The following is a 16,963-nucleotide window of genomic DNA, read 5'->3' as shown; positions in this document are numbered from 1 at the left end:
GTCCACTTCCACCCATGGTGTCTTTAGACCCTCATCTTCCTTTTCCATTAAGGCCTTTACTAAGTCCAAATCAGCCATGCATCCCAAGAGGCCTGTTGCACAGGGCCCATCTCCAGGCCCCATGCCCAAAAAGCAGATGCTTAAAATGGCTGAGGATTTAATTACTTTTATCAGGGGTTCCCAACCCCCTCCAGACAAGAGACCCAGAGTGGAGGAAGATTCTCTCTCTTCTGACCAGGGCTCCATTTTTTCAGAACATTCTGATGTAGAGGAACACTCGTACTCCCCTTTTGAAGATTCTGATGCAGAGCAGTCCATTCCGTCTGTATCTCCCCCAGAGGATTTTTCTTTTGGGGAAACCTTGCACACCTTGAGGGAACACTTCCATTGGGAAGGCCAAGACTTTTCTGATTCCAAGAAAAGACTTAGGGAATTTCTTTTGTTACCTCAACACAGACCTCTGGCGATTCCTCCTGTCTTGGACATACTTGATGATGTTTACTCGGAGGCTTACCTTAATCCGGATTCCCTGCCTCCTGCCCCAGTCAAGCCTGATAGGTACTACAGAGTTCCTAACTCGCACCAATTTCTTTACAAAAGCCATAATGCTGACCCTGAAACCATTTCTCAAGGCCCCAAGGGGATGAAGGCCTCTACTGCAAAGAATCCACTACCTTCCGAAAGAGAGTCTAGATCCTTAGAAAGGTGGGGAAAATAGGTATATACCTCGGCCACCCTAGCCATGAGGGCCTTAAATTGTCAGTTCCATATGCTTAAATATCAGCAGTTTCTGTTATCACAATTAAGAAATAAAATGTCTCAACCTGAACAACCAGATTTGAAGGAGTTGCAGGATATGATGCATAGTGCAGAACAAGTGGGTAAACACACCTTACAATGTGGCTATGATGCCTTAGAGGCTCAAGTAGAGCTGCTGTTACAGGATCAGTCATTCGTAGACATGCCTGGCTTAGGGAACAAATCTTGCCTGATCATGTTAAAGCTAAACTACTAGATGCTGCTTTACAAAAGGATGTACTATTTGGTATTAATGCTGAGGAGATACTACGGAAAATGGAAGAAAAAGCTAAATCTATGCAAACTGTCAAAGCTTTTCTACAGGTTCAACCACCACATTTTAGCAGAAATTGGCCTTCTAAAAACTGGTCCTTTCCAGCCACGGACAAGCCCCAAAGAGGTAGATACAGGCGCACAAGGAGCAGAGGGCAATCTCAAGGATCATATAGAGGCAGGCAATGGCAAACTCCAGCACCAAGAGGTGGCGAAGACAGTGCACAACAATACAGGAAACAAACCCAATGACTTCCTCCTTTTCATGCCAAGCAAGTCTCAGCTGGCAGCACCCTTGGGAGGAAAGCTGGCATTATTTACAAGAAATTGGCATATCACAACAGACAAATGGATCCTGGACATTATAAACAGAGGCTACAGATTTCATTTTCACACTCTTCCAAAAATGAGAGGCATTCCAAACCTGCCACACAATCAAAGGGCAGAGGCACAAATACAAATTTCAAAGCTCATGGACATGAAAGCTATTCAAGAGGTACCTACTCACGAACAAGGTCAAGGTTTTTATTCCAGACTATTTCTGGTACCAAGGAAAGGAACCGACTGGAGACCCATTTTGGACTTATCCATCCTAAACACATTTCTACTCGTACTAAAATTCAAGATGCTCATATTACAGCAGCTTCTTCCCATGCTGGGCAAGGAGTTTTGGCTGGTAACATTGGACCTCAAGGAGGCATACCTGCATGTCCCAATCAGACAAAGCTGCAGAAGATACCTCAGACTTCTTGCAGGTTCAATCCACTATCAATTCTCTGCATTGCCCTTTGGCTTATCTACTGCGCCCAGAGTATTCACGAAATGCCTGGCATCAGTAATTGCCTACTGCAGACTTCAAGGGATACAAATTTACCCTTATTTGGACAACTGCCTGATCCCAAGCGGACAGCAAGCACATACTTCTGGAACATCTGGCTCATGTAACATGGTTATTGAATTCTCTGGGATACACAGTCAACAAAGAGAAATCCAGGCTAACACCATCTCAGAAAATAACTTTCCTGGGTGCCAACTTGGACACAAACATCCAGATGGCCTATCTCACGCCAGAAAAACAGGAGCAACTAACTCAGTACTTCAAAATACTAGCAAATTGTACCAGGCTCACTGCAAGGAAAATCCTGCAGGCTCTGGGCTTCATGGCATCTTGCATTCTTTTAATCCCATGTGCAAAGTTGCACATGAGGAAACTTCAATGGTACCTAAAAAACCTATGGTCTCAACACAGCCACAGTCTGGAAACAATAATACCAATAATCCCATGTTTGCAAAAGGAATTTCTATGGTGGGCCCAAGCATGTCAAACAAACACAGGTCTTCCATTCTGCAAGCCTCAAGCAAATCAAGTCATCACAACAGACGCCTCAGACTACGCCTGGGGGGCGCACATGACAGACAGGTGCATTCAGGGAAATGGTCCCAAAAGGAAAAGCACCTTCACATCAATCAAAAAGAAATGCTAGCAGTGATAAATGCAATTACAGCTTTCAAGGACCTCCTGCATCCAGGGCAATTATTGATAAGAACAGACAACACCACAGTAATGTGGTACATAAACAAGGAGGAACACATTCATACCCCCTGTGCAGACTAGCCATTTCACTTTGGAACTTGGCTCTGGAATGGCAAATCGAACTTCAAGCACAGTACTTGCCAGGTTTGGAAAACACACTGGCAGACAATCTAAGCAGAAATATGACAGACCCACACGAATGGAAGTTACATCCTCAAGTGTTTACAAAGATAATCCAAGCTTGGGGAAGGCCAGACATAGATCTCTTCGCCTCCCACAGGAATCATCAATTGGAAAAGTTCTGTTCAAGGACCTTTCATCCAAAGGCCTGGAGAATGGACGCCCTTTCTTTCAGTTGGGCAGCATGGACAGTTTACGCTTTCCCACCTTTGCCTCTTCTGCCCAAGGTGCTCTTGAAAGCAAGAGCAGACAGACCGAAGATGATACTGATTGCTCCAGACTGGCCAAGACAACACTGGTACCCACTCCTGAGGAGCCTAACGCATACTCCTCCCTGGTCCCTACCTCTAATGCCTCTTCTACTGACTCAGCACAGCTACAAAACTCTTCACAGTCAGCTGAAAACACTCAATCTCACTGCATGGAAAATTCCTTAACACCACAACAGACCCTACTCTCCAAAGAGGTGCAGGATGTCATTTTGGAGGCCAGAAGGCCATCTACTAGAAAGGCTTACTCTGCAAAATGGAAACTGTTTTGCGCTTGGAATGAGAAAAAAGGCCAGAATCCTAGAAAACTGAATTTGTCTCAGATATTACAGTATCTAGCTGAGCTGTTGAACAGTGGACTTTCATTTTCCTCCATAAAAATTCATGCCTCAGCCATTTCTGCAGAATTCAACACTGATCCACCCTTATTCTCTCACCCACTCTTAAGACAGTTCCTCAGAGGGGCTAAGAATATAAGACCTCCAAGGAAACAACCAATACCAGCCTGGGATCTTAATTACATTCTAGAAAAATTAACATTGCCCCCTTTTGAACCAGCTGCCTCAACAGATTTGCAATATTTGTCCTGGAAAACAGCTTTCCTTCTGGCCATTACCTCAGCTCGTAGGGTTTCGGAACTACAAGCCCTCATGGCTGTGCAGCCCTTTCTCATCTTCCATCAGGACAGGGTTTCCCTTCGAACCAACCCGTCTTTATGCCTAAAGTGGTATCCAGGGTAGCTTTAAATCAAGCCATACACTTACCTACCTTTTACCCCAATCCTCAAAACAAAGGGGAAAGGCTGCTACACTCCTTAGACATCCATAGACAGCTACGTTATTATTTGGACAGAACAAAGCCTTTCAGGAAATCAGAACAACTTTTTGTGTCCTATGCTGTAGGAGCTCAAGGGAAGCCAGTTACCAAACAGACAATTTCAAAATGGATAGGCCACTGCATACGGTTTTGTTACTCCTTTCATGGAAAATCTGTCCCTACAGGCATCAGATCCCACTCCACCAGGGCCACAGCTACCTCTACAGCCTTCCTCAGAGGAGTCCCTACCAAAGATATTTTGGAGGCAGCCACTTGGAGTTCTGTGCATACCTTCAGCAAACATTACCACCTGCCTTTATACTCCAAAACTAGAGCAGGCTTTGTCACTGCTGTGTTGCAGGGCATTCTGGCTCATCCCAGTTCCACCTAGTGCCTACCACCCTGTGCGTAGCTTTGGGATTCTACCCATCTGTGATTACTGCAGCTGTATGCACGATGAACATAGTACAGTTTTGTACCTACCATAAATGTAGATGTTAGAGTGCTAATACAGCTGCAGTACAGGTTTCCCTCCCTCCTTCCCCTCTTGGTAAAGGCCTAGGGGCTAACCCCTCCTCATACAACCTGATAGGGTTATCCTTCTATGGTATATTTGCTTGCAACTACTGATTTTTGATTATATTGCATTGCATGAATATATATGTAATTTATGTATTGCCTTCCTTCTGGGGGCACCTGACATCTGGGGCAAGAAAGACTGAAGAAAATGGCGTCGGCTGTGTCTTGTATACCCCTGTCGCACTGACGTCAGGAAAGAAAGCGACAACAACCGACGCCGGACCTAGACTTTGGAATTCGGCCGACCGAGGACCCGCCTGACGGCAGAGAACCCATCTGTGATTACTGCAGCTGTATTAGCACTCGAACATCTACATTTATGGTAGGTACAAAACTGTACTGTCTCACTACCCTCTTGTAGACCTTCCCTTTCACTCTTACTGGTACTCATCTGTCACAAATCACTCCTGACACTTTTCTCCACCCACTCCATCCTGCCTGTACTCTCTTCTTCACCTCTCTTCCACACTCACCATTACTTTGAACTATTGACCCCAAGTATTTAAACTCATCCACCTTCGCCACCTCTGCCCCCTGCATCCTCACCATTCTTCTATCCTCCCTCTCATTCACACACACATTCTGTCTTAGTTCTGCTGACCTTCATTCCTCTTCTCTCTAGAGCATATCTCCATTTCTCCTCCACCTGTTCCCTACTCTCACTACAGATTACAATGTCATCTGCAAACATTATAGTCCATGGGGACTCCTATCTGATCTAGTCTGTCAACCTGTCCATCACTATTGCAAATAAGAAAGGGCTCAGAGCTGATCCTTGATGTAATCCCACCTCCACCTTAAACACATCCATCACTCCCACCGCAGACCTCACTGCTCTCACACTACCCTCGTATTTGTCCTGTACCACTCTTAAATACTTCTCTGACACTCCGGACTTCCTCATACAATACCACAACTTCTCTCTAGGCACCCTGTCTTATACTTTCTCTAAGTCTGCAAAAACACAATGCAACTCCTTCTGACCTTCTCTGTACTTCTCCATCAACACTCTCAGAGCAAACATCGCAGCTGTAGTGCTCTTTCCCGGCATGAAACCATACTGCTGATCACTAATCATCACGTCCCTTCTTAACCTAGCTTCCATTACTCTTTCCCATAACTTCATGCTGTGGCTGATCAACTTAATCCATCTGTAGTTACTACAGCTCTGCACATCACCTTTATTCTTAAAAATCGGTACCAAAACACTTTCTCCATTTCTCAGGCATCCTGTCACTTTCCAAGATTTCATTAAACAATCTGGTTAGAAACTCCACTGCAATTTCACCTAAACACCGCCATGCTTCCACAAGTATGTCATCTGGACCAACAGGCTTTCCATTCTTCATCCTCTTCATAGCTATCCTTACTTCCTCCTTGCTAATCCATTGCACTTCATGATTTACAATCCCCACATCATCCAACCTTCTCTCCCTCTCATTCTCTTCATTCATCAACCCCTCAAAGTACTCTATCCATCTGCTCAACATGCACTCCTCGTTTGTATGTTTCCCTCATTATTCTTTATCACCTTTACCTGCTGCACATCTTTCCCAGCTCGGTCCCTCTGTCATGCCAATCGGTACACATCCTTTTCTCCCTCCTTCGTGTCCAACCTTTCATACTCTTCATATGCGTTATCCTTAGCCTTCCCCACCTCTCTCTTTGCCATGCATCTCATCTCCTTGTACTCCTGTCTCCTTTCTTTATCTTTCTGACAACCTAACTTTTTCTTTGCAAACCTGTTTCGCTGTATATTCTGTTGTACTTCCTCATTCCACCACCATGTCTCCTTGTCCTTCCTCTGTCCACATGTCATACCAAGCACCTTTCTAGCCATCTCTCTTACTAGCTCTGCTGTAGTTACCCAGCTATTTGGTAACTCTTCACTGCCACCCAGTGCCTGTCTTCATCCCTGGACTCCACCTCACAATTACCCTTTTTCAATTTCCACCATTTGATCATTGGTGCTACCCTCAAACTCCTTCTCCTTCTCCTCCTTTTCTTGATCACCAACGTCATCCTACAAACCACCATCCTATGCTGCCTAACTACACTTTCCCCAGTCACCACTTTACAGTCTCCAAGGTCCTTCAAACTGGCCCTCTTACATAAGATATAATCCACCTGTGTGCATCTTCCTCCACTCTTTTATGTCACCCTATGCTCCTCCCTCTTGTTAAAATATGTATTCACCACAGCCATGTCCATCCTTTTCGCAAAATCCACCATCTGACCTTCTGCATTCCTTTGCTTAACACCATACCTACCATCACTTCCTCATCCCCTCGGTTTCCTTCGCCAGCATGCCCATTGAAATCTGCTCCAATCACCACTCTCTCACCCTTTGGTACAGTCATCACCACCTCATCCAACTCACTCCAAACTTTTTCTCTCATCTGTCGCACACCCAACTTATGGAGCATATGCACTAACAACATTCATCATTACACCATCAATTTCCAGTTTCATAAACATCACTCTGTCCGACACTCTTTGCCTCCAAAACACTCTGCATACTGTTCTTTCAGGATAATTCCTATGCCATTTCTCCTCCCATCCACACCCTGATAAAACAATTTGAACCCACCCCCGATACACCTAGCCTTACTCCCCTTCCATCTGGTCTCTTGCACACACAATATACCAACCTTCCTTCTGTCCATCATATCAGCTAGCTATAGCTCTCTCTATACCAGTCATACTGCCAACATTCAAAGTTCCGACCCTCACTACCACAGTCCTAGCCTTTCTCCTCCCTTTCTGCCTTCGGCCATGCCTTCCGCCTCTTCTCCGGCCAACAGTAGCCCAATTTCCGCTAGCACCCTGTTGCCTAACAGTACTGGTGGCGGTCGTTGTTAACCCGGAACTCGACCGATCCGGTATGTAAATATTTACTGCTGTCCGCATGAATAATTTGGCAAAGTTTTACGCCGGATGCCCCTCCTGACACAACCCTCCCCATTTATCCGGGGTTGGGACCAGCACAAAGAAATGCACTGGCTTGCGCATCCCTAGTGTCTGGGTTAGGAAGTAGTAAGACCCCCCCCACTACGGAAAAAATGTCACAATGACTTGACCTTAACCCTTCCAAGCCCGGCTCAACTGCCTGCTCCCTTAGGAGGAAAGCTCGCCCTGCATGCAAAAAACTGGGAACTTGTTACCCAGGACAAATGGGTTTTAAGTATAGTTTTCCAAGGTTACAGATTCCACTTCCACACCCTACCAACCCCAAATGGTTTATTTATATTTGTTGACCAGGAGTGTCCGACTGCACGTAGGTCCATTTTCAGCGGAGGCCCGGGGAGAAAAGCTCCACAGTTAAAATAAACACAGTAGTTACATTGGATTACATAGCGATAACAGTTTACATAGCAATTACTTGCACCATATTTACAGATGAAGAACATAGTACATCAGTAGACAACTAGAATCTTTATCTGTGAAGTACATAACAGGCATTAACAAATGTTACAAGAAGAAGTTACTGCTGTATAATAAGTACTGGCTTATGAGCTTCTGAGCTTGCTATAATCAAGGTAGTTAGTGGAGTGGAAAGAAAGGTAGTGGTTGGATGGGGTGGGAGATATTAGAGTGGGAGTTGCAAGGGCATAGCCAGCATGTTTTTAGGTGCGCTTTTAGTAACGTTTTGAAGTGGGTGCATGATGGTATGGAGGTAATTGTGGGTGGGAGGGAGTTCCATAATTTGGCTATGGTGCAAGAGAATAGTGCTTCACCAGTAGAGTTATTGGCGCTAGTGATCTGTAAGTGATTTTTGTTGCTGGATCTTAGTGCTCTGGTGGTGCGATAGGATACGGTTGGCCAGACCTACCCCCAAATCGGTGGGCAGAGGCTCAACAGCAGGTTCTCTCTTCTAAGTATCAGAGCTATTCAACCTGTCCCCAGCAGAAGAAAGGGGACAAGGTTTTTATTCAAGACATTTCCTGGTGCCCAGAAAAGACCGCCCCTGGCGTCCTATCCTGGACCTCTGTATTCTAAACACCTTTTTGGTAATCCCAAAATTCAAAATGCTAACACTTCAACAGCTGCTTCCTATGCTAGGCTAATGGTGCCTGGTTGGCAGTCGTAGACTTAAAGGAAGCTTACCTGCACATTCCAATAAGGGAATCTTGCAGGCAATACCTATGCTTCAGGGCAGGCTCCATTCACTGTCAGTTCTCTGCACCTTCCTTTGGCTTATCTACTGCACCCAGGGTATTCACAAAGTGTCTAGTTCCAGCCCTTGCATTTTGCAGGCAGAGAAATATTCAAATATACCCATGCCTAGACGATTGAGTCAGGCAGAAAGCCAGGACATGCTATTAAAACATCTGGCATTCGTAAAGAAACTTCTAACCAAGCTGGGGTACACCATAAATGAAAATAAATATCCTGTAGTACCCTGCCAACAGATAGTATTGCTGGGAGCAAGCTTGAACACAATTTCCCAGATGGCTTACCTCACGCCAGAGAAACAAGTTTATTTGACAGACTACTTAAAACTACTGGCCACAAAGACCCAGCTATCTGCAGGGAAATTTTTCAAGCCCTGGGGTTCATGGCCTCTTGCATTCTACTAATTCCATATGCAAGACTGCATATGAGGAAACTACAGTGGTATCTAAAAAGCCTATGGTGTCAACATTCTCAGGACCTGGAATCAATGATTCTAATCATTCTTTGTATAAAGGCAGAGTTCTTTTGGTGGGCAGAGGCCTGCCACCACAACAAGGGGCTCCCTTTCAGTCTACCCCCTACAGCTCAAACCCTAACAGATGCATTAGACTATGCATGGGGGGTTCACCTGGCAGGGCAATGCATTCAGGGTAAATGGAACCAGAGTCAGATGCACCTGATTTTCGACCAAAAAGAAATATTAGCTGTACATAATTCCCTGACGGCCTTAAAAAGACCACATCCTTCCAGGACAATTACTGGTAAAGGCAGACACCACCACAGTTATGTGGTATATAAGCAGGGGAACTCACTCATACCTTCTCTGCAGACTAGCCATGGGTCTGTGGAACACAGCCTTGAGCTACCAAGTGCACCTACAAACTCAATTCCTGCCAGGCAAGCTGAATTCACTGGCAGACTACCTAAGCAGAAACCTCATGGACCGACATTAATGGAAACTGGAATCACAAATATTCAACCTCATGAGGAACAAATGGATTCCAGAGATGGACCTGTTTGCCTCCCCCCAGAACTACCAATTGTACAAATTCTGCACAAGGATTCCCCACAGTCAAGCTTGGAAAGTGGATGCTTTGTTCTTTACCTGGGAAAGCCTCTCTGTTTATGCCTTCCCCCTCTGCCTCTCTTCTCGAAGGTTCTGCTAAAGATCAAACAGGACAAACCAAGGACAATACTTATTGCACCAGACTGGCCTCGCCAGCACTGGTACCCCCTCTTGTGCAGCATGATACTGCTGGATCCATGGCACCTACCTCAGACACCTTCCCTGCTGTCCCAGCAGGCGGGCCAGATTCTGCACCCTCAGCCTTGCAGCTTGGCTAATTTCTTGAGCTCTCCAATAGCATCCCTCAGTAAGCAGGTGCTAGATGTCATTTTGGAAGCAAGGAGACCTAGCACTAGAAAATCCCATGGTGAAACTTTTAAAATATGGTGTTCCTGGAGCCAGACCCAGTGTATGGGCACTATGGTGCCCAGCTTATCTCATGTTCTTCAGTATTTAACAGAAATGCTTCACAAGGGCCTATACTTCTCGTCAGTTAAAGTGCATGCCTCTGCAATTTCAGCACATTATAATACTGAACCACCCCTCTTCTCTCATCCCGTTAAAGCAATTCCTCAAAATGGGCTAAAATTTTAAGACCCCCCCCCCAGGCGAGCCCCTACTCCACCCTGGGACCTTAACTTTGTATTGGAAAAGCTCACTGTCCCTCAATTTTAACCAGCTGCAACTGCAGAGTTGAAATTCCTTTCTTGGAAAACAGCCTTCCTTCCAGCCATCACTTCACCATGAATAGTGTCTGGATTACAGGCCCACATGGCAGTGGAGCCCTTCATTATCTTCTATGTAGACAGGGTTTCCCTCAGGACTAATCCTTCCTTTATGCCCAAGGTGGTGTCTAGTGTGGCCCTAAATCAGTCCATTCATATGCCTATCTTTTTACCGAATCCACAAAACAAAGGAGATTGAATTCTGCACTCTTTGGACGTGCGCAGAGAATTTAGATTTTATTTGGACAGGACTAAGCCCCTCAGAAAATCTGAACAGCTGCTAGTTGGCTTTGCTGCAGAGGGGAAGGCCATTTCAAAGCAAACAATTTCTAAATGGATAGCCCATTGCATTCATTTCTGCTATAAGCACCGTGGAAAACCTACCCCACAGGGGATAAGGTCACATTCCACCAGGGCTGCGTCTGCCTCTACAGCCTTTCTTAGAGGGGTCCCTACCAGGGACATCCTAGAAGCTGCTACCTGGAGCTCTGTACATACCTTCACCAAGCATTACCACATGCCTATTTTTTCTAAATCCAGAGCTGGTTTTGCCACTGCAGTCTTGCAGGGCTTATTAGCTGGCCCTAATGCTCCCTAACTTCCTCCTCCCTTCCTTAGCTTTGGGAATCTACCCAAATGTGATGACTGCAACAGTGAAACACGAAGAATATAGTACAGTTGTGTTCACTTACCATAAATGTAGATGTTCGAGTGTGTTCTCTGTTGCAGTCCTGGTTACCCTCCCTCCAGCCCCCCTTACTTGTCTTGGCTCTACCTTTGCTTCTTGTTTTAAGCTTTCTGGTGTATTTGTTTTTTGATGGAGCTGTAACATAACATATAATTGCTTCCCTTTGTGGGGGCACCTGACATCTAGGGCAAGAAAAACTGATGTAATGACATCTGCTGCATGTTTTATACCCCTGACGACCTGACGTCATGGAAGAAGAGACCGCATCTGACGCAGGAATCCAAGACTCTGGTATTCAGGTTGGCTGAGGGCTACCTGCAAGCAGATAACCCAAATGTTAATGACTGCAACAGTGAATACACTTTTAACATCTATATTTATGGTAAGTGTACACAACTGTACTTTCCACTAGTCAGCAGCTGAAGCATAACCCCACCTATTAATTGGTTTGCAGTCTGTGGTCGGAGATGTAGTACATCTTGCAAGATAAACATTTTGCACCCTTGCACTCAAGGGCATTCTTGAGAATTGCAAGACATTTGGTACCAAACTCCTCATGTATGAGTTTAGCATCGTGTTCGTTGCTTACTGCTGTCACCTACTCATCTGATACGCAAATATAGCATTTACATTTTGAGGTGCTGCGAAATTTTTTTTTTTAATCTTTATAAACTGTCTTGTTACATAAAAATGGTGCGTGGTCAGTTGTGCTCACCTGCTAAATAAAATTATTATAGAATTGTTTGGCCAGAGGCAGTATATTGGTGCAGGACAGTTCTTTGATGTGGTTTTGAATTGCTTAGATGAATCATTAGTAATTTTGAGGCATGTGGCTGGAGGGGGGATGGCTGAACTAGTGGCAGCCATTATGACTTGGCATATTATGTTTTTATTGTAATTTTGAAGTCATTCAGTAGTTGCTTGTAATGTCCAGCTGTAAACATTCTGCTGCAGCTGAGTAGTAGGTCATTATAAGACATGCATGCTTGGCTGAGTTCATGTGGATCGCTGAAGTAGACCATTTGATGTTGCAGTTCAGAAACCCGTTCTAGAATGTTTGTATTCCCATGGAAGGCACAAGCAGTTTGTGTAGCTGTATGTTACATGTGAAACCAGTACTAATTTTACTTTGTTTTGCAGCTGCTTGATAATGTGGAAAACAAAATGAAAGGCACTTGTGTAGAAGGTACGATACCCAAACTGTTCCGAGGGAAGATGGTGGTATGTACATTCTTCCAGTTTAAGTACTTTTTCCAATTTTTTTTTGCATTGCTTTGTTTAATTAGTCCCCCCTCCCCTTTTTTTTGCAGTCTTATATTCAATGCAAGCACGTTGATTATCGGTCTGAAAGAATAGAGGATTATTACGATATTCAGCTGAGTATAAAGGGAAAGAAAAACAGTAAGTAGGATTGCCTTATTGTAACTTAAAGCTAGTAAGATTCAGTAACAATTTACAGTCTGTACATGCATATGCCTGTGTCTCCCAAAAGCTTATTATACTTAACGCAAGCTGTCAAAGTTGAAAGTTTGATAGGGAGTACCATTTGTTGTTTTAAAAGCTATTTCAGTTAGACATTTGTTCTCTCTGGGCATACATTTTGGGATCTTTCCTTCCCCTGTTCACGTTTTCTGTGAAGCTTCTGTGCTCATGGGCCACCCTGTGCTCCCAAACATTGGCATGTGCTACACTAAGAATGTGCCTAGTCTTTGAGCTTACTAGCTCTCTTATGCAGCTTGAAGTTTTGAGATATGTAATCTTTTAATCATTGTAGAAAACTTTCCTACATTTGATGCCTGAAGCATGTCTGCCATTTCATTTGATGTCCTTCTATTCCCATGTTGCAGTATTCTTAGAGTGGGATTCTCCTCCTCAGGTGACCCAAACGTCGGCTCCTGTATAAAAGCATAAGTCTGGTTGCTGGAGGTGCTTGTGACATCACACGCAGGGCCATAAACCAGGACCTTAAATGTGACGTCGGCATGCACAGAACTTTTCAGCCAGAGGCAAACGTCAGATTGATAACATCGCTCCTCTACTGTCAAGACGTCTAAAGCTAAGTACCTCGTTGGGGTTTTTACTTTTTTACCTTTGCTTGAGCTTGGTTTGCTCTCCTCCCCTTTTAGCTGATGTCCCCTAAGAGGGGTAAATGCTGTTGCAGGCATCAGATTCTGCATAGACTCTCACGACCGTTGCGTCTTTTGATTATGCCGAGAACACGACCATACCGCTTGTTCAATTTACCAGTCATTCGTCCCTAAGACACTCAGAAGCCGTCTAGCCTCCTTTAATCTTTACTTAGCAAACCAGTGGCGCTCAAGATGGACCCAGAGTCTGCCACCCAGGCAGAGCCTCCATGAAAAAAGGACAAGTTGTCACGGCCTACTACTACTTCCCCTCTGCCATCGGACGCCCTGCCAGCTTCTGATTTTAGGAGTTGAAGTATGTCTGTTAGAGCTTTGTACTTGGACTCCCCTCGATGAAACTGTTTCAGAAGTAACGTCCATGGATGTAGCTCAGATGTCCGTTTCTGCTGTTGTCAAGGGGGATCCAGGCTTCGCCGGACACCTGACCTTGATTTCACAATGCAAAGCCCCAACTCCAACAAAGGCCTCAGAGACTAGGCCTTCTCCCACGGTTACTCCTTTGAAAAGGAACCAGAAAAGGAAGCAAAAAAGTAAGCATCTCTCTCCCTCGGCAGAGGGATTACCTGACTCGCAATCCTTCACTCAATTTTTGATGCAAGCTTCATGGCCCTTAGGCCGTCGGCCTCTTCACCCTCCACCATTCCTGTTCTCAGCCCTTGGCCTGCCTCAGCTACTTCAGTCCACCATCTCATTTCTCATGCAGGAGAAGTTTACTCCTCATCGGATGAGTCAATTACCTAATCATCACAGATTGCCTCTCCACTCTAATACTTATTCCCCTGATGAGGAATCCATTGAAGGGGACATCACCTTTGGGAAGACCATTACCAAAATGTAAGAATGTTTCAAGTGGGATACTTCCCAAATGACAAACTCAAAGGGGATACTTTGAATTACTTAAAGTAGAATCTCCCTCTCCATCTGCCGTCCCACCTCTTATACTCGCTTATCTTGATGCATTCTCTTCAGCATCAAAAAATCCTGATTCACAGCCACCTGCTCCTAAGAGACCTGAACATTTCTACAAGGTGCCTGATGATCAGAAATCCTTGGTGAATCCCTCCTTGGCAGACCCTGCAGTGATTGCTGTATCCCCTGACAAGCAGTCAAGATTAATACCCTCCTCATTCCTTTTACCTACTGGCAAGGACAGTAAGAATATGGACAGGGTAGGCAAGAAAGTTTATACCTCCTCCACCCAAGCCTTCAGAGCTATCAACTACCGAACTTGTATGATAAAGTATGCCTTGGACTAAGTATACCAAGCCGCTACTCTCCTGTAGTCCTTGTCTGACTCCCCTAACAAGACAGAGGTAGCATTAAAACTGTCCGTGGCTTCACAAGAGGCCAGACATTCAATTAGATGCAGTTGTGATGCAACAGAGGCCTCTGCATGACCTGTTGCTTGCGCATCAGTGCTACTCAGATATTCTTGGCATAGTGCAGAACTCTTTAAAAACCTTCAGGAGAAAAGCAAGGCATTCCAGGATATTAAACACCTTTTAGAGTCGTCTATTCCTAAATACTATAGGAATCACCCAACCAAGACTACTTTTGTCAGGAGGACTGCCTTCTCTACCACTCCTTCCTCTTGTAGACATAGGAAAGGAGCCAAACCACTTCCTGACCAGATGTTCGTGTTTCACTGTTGCAGTCATTACATTTGGGTTATCTGCTTTGCAGTAGCCCTCAGTCGGCCTGATTAACAAAGTCTTGGGTCCTGCGTCGGTTGCTGTCCCTTCCGTGACGTCATGTCAGGGGTATAAAACATGCAGCCGACGCCATTACATCAGTCTTTCTTGCCGTGCGGTGCCCAAAGCAGGAGCAGTTCGCAAGTTCCGGTCGACCGACTCCTGAATTTTTCATTTTAGTTTCAGAACCGAAGTCTTCAACTAAAACTAAGTACCCCATTGTGGAAACTTTTTCTTGCTCCTTACCGATGTCAGTAAATGTTAATTGCGATGTTCATTGTGTTACACTGCTGCAGTCATCACACTTGGGTTATCCTGCCATCAGGCGGTCCCGCAGTCGGCCAGAGTTCCAAAGTCTTGGTCCGGCGTCGGTTGCTGTCGCTTCATCCCTGACGTCAGTGCGCCAGGGGTATATAAGATGCATCCAATGCCATTTTCTTCAGTCTTTCTTGCCTCACGGTGCCCGAAGCAGAAGCGGTTTGCAAGTGCCGGTCAGCCGACTCCTGAGATTTTCAATTCGAATTTCAGACCGAAGTCTTCAATAAAGTTAAGTACCCTGTTGGGGAACCTTTTCTTGCCTCAGTCCGATGTCAGAAAAAGTTAACAATTGCATTTCTTGTGGGAAGCAAATACCTCATAAGGACTTTCATTCTTATTGCATTCCTTGCCTAGGCCCAGACCACGACGTCACAGGTTGTTGGTTTTGTGCTAGGTTTATCAAACTAACTATAAAACGTCTGTTTGATTTCGCCCAACATTATTTTGGTAGGAAATTTAATTATGCCATGCCATCGGAGCAACCGACGACCGGAATGCATAAAAAACGTAAAGATAAGGACAGGCAGCCGAGACCCAGACCAGACTCCGAGGCCTCTGCTAGGCCAGTCACCAGTTCTCCGGTTTTCATTGAGGCGCCTACGCAGCCCCTGACGACCGCTGATTCAGAACCCCAGGCGGCATCCGATTCCCAAGAGGAGATTGCTAGGCCTCCACAACCTTTACCTTTAGGCCCTTCCGACTCCATGGCTGAAGGAGATTCCAGTGCAGTTGAAATGCCTTCAGTTGCAGAAGGTGTCTTAAGACAGACTACAATCACTATTAAATCCTATGCAAAGCTGAAAACTCCTTTAAAAGCAAAGAAGACTGTACAGCAGTCTCCAGTACAAGGCCCCATGCCTAAGAAACAGATGCTTAAGATGGCTGAAGACTTAATTACCCTAATCAGGGGTTCCCATCCCCCTCCTGATAAAAGGCCTAGACAGGAGGAGGACTACGCTTCCTCTGACCAGGTTTCAATTTCCTCAGATTCTTCTGAGGAACAGGAATATTCTTTTCCCCCTTATGAAGACTCTGATGCTGAAGAGTCTATTCCTTCAGCATCTCCCCCAGAAGACTACTGTTTTGGGGAAACCTTACATACCATGAGGGAACATTTCCACTGGGAAGGCCAGGATTACTCTGATTCTAAGAAAAGGCTCCGAGAGTTCCTTTTACTACTCCAGCACAGACCACTTGCTATTCCACCAGTGTTGGACATTGTGGATGATGTTTTTTCAGAATCTAGCCTTAACCCAGATTCACTACCTCCTGCACCAGCCAAACCAGACAGATACTACAGAGTCCCTGACTCTCTCAAATTCCTATATAAAAGCTCTGTTGCTGACCCAGAAACCATTTCCCAGGGTCCCAAAGGGGTTAAGGCCTCTATTGCTAAAAATCCTGTACCTCTGAAAGGGATTCTAGAGCACTAGACAGATGGGGAAAGAAAATATATACCTCAGCTACTCTAGCTATGAGGGCCTTAAATTGCCAGTTCCACATGCTGAAATAACAATATTTGATGTCTCAAAACAAAAAATGAGCACACATACAGAGCAGCCTGATTACAAGGAAAATGCAAGATTTGTTGCATGCAGCTGAACAAATGGGAAAGCATACTTTGCAATGAGGATTTGATTCATTGGAAGCTTCTTGTAGAGCAGCAGTGACAGGGGCTGTCATACATAGGCATGCTTGGTTAA

General features: G+C 45.1%; 1 protein-coding gene across 1 annotated transcript in view; it reads left to right on the top strand.

Annotated features, from left to right (window-relative positions):
• Positions 1-16,963, top strand: part of USP7 (ubiquitin specific peptidase 7) — a 3,814,244-nt gene that overhangs the window by 1,306,923 nt on the left and 2,490,358 nt on the right. Inside the window, 2 exon segments of the mRNA XM_044088895.1 lie at positions 12,245-12,325; positions 12,415-12,505. Coding sequence (XP_043944830.1) covers positions 12,245-12,325; positions 12,415-12,505 — 172 coding nt within the window.

The sequence above is a fragment of the Protopterus annectens genome, chromosome 12.part0 (assembly GCF_019279795.1).
Source record: "Protopterus annectens isolate FY-2018-M chromosome 12.part0, PAN1.0, whole genome shotgun sequence".
Taxonomy (NCBI): Eukaryota; Metazoa; Chordata; order Ceratodontiformes; family Protopteridae; genus Protopterus; species Protopterus annectens.
This window is presented reverse-complemented; position numbering and strand designations above follow the sequence as displayed.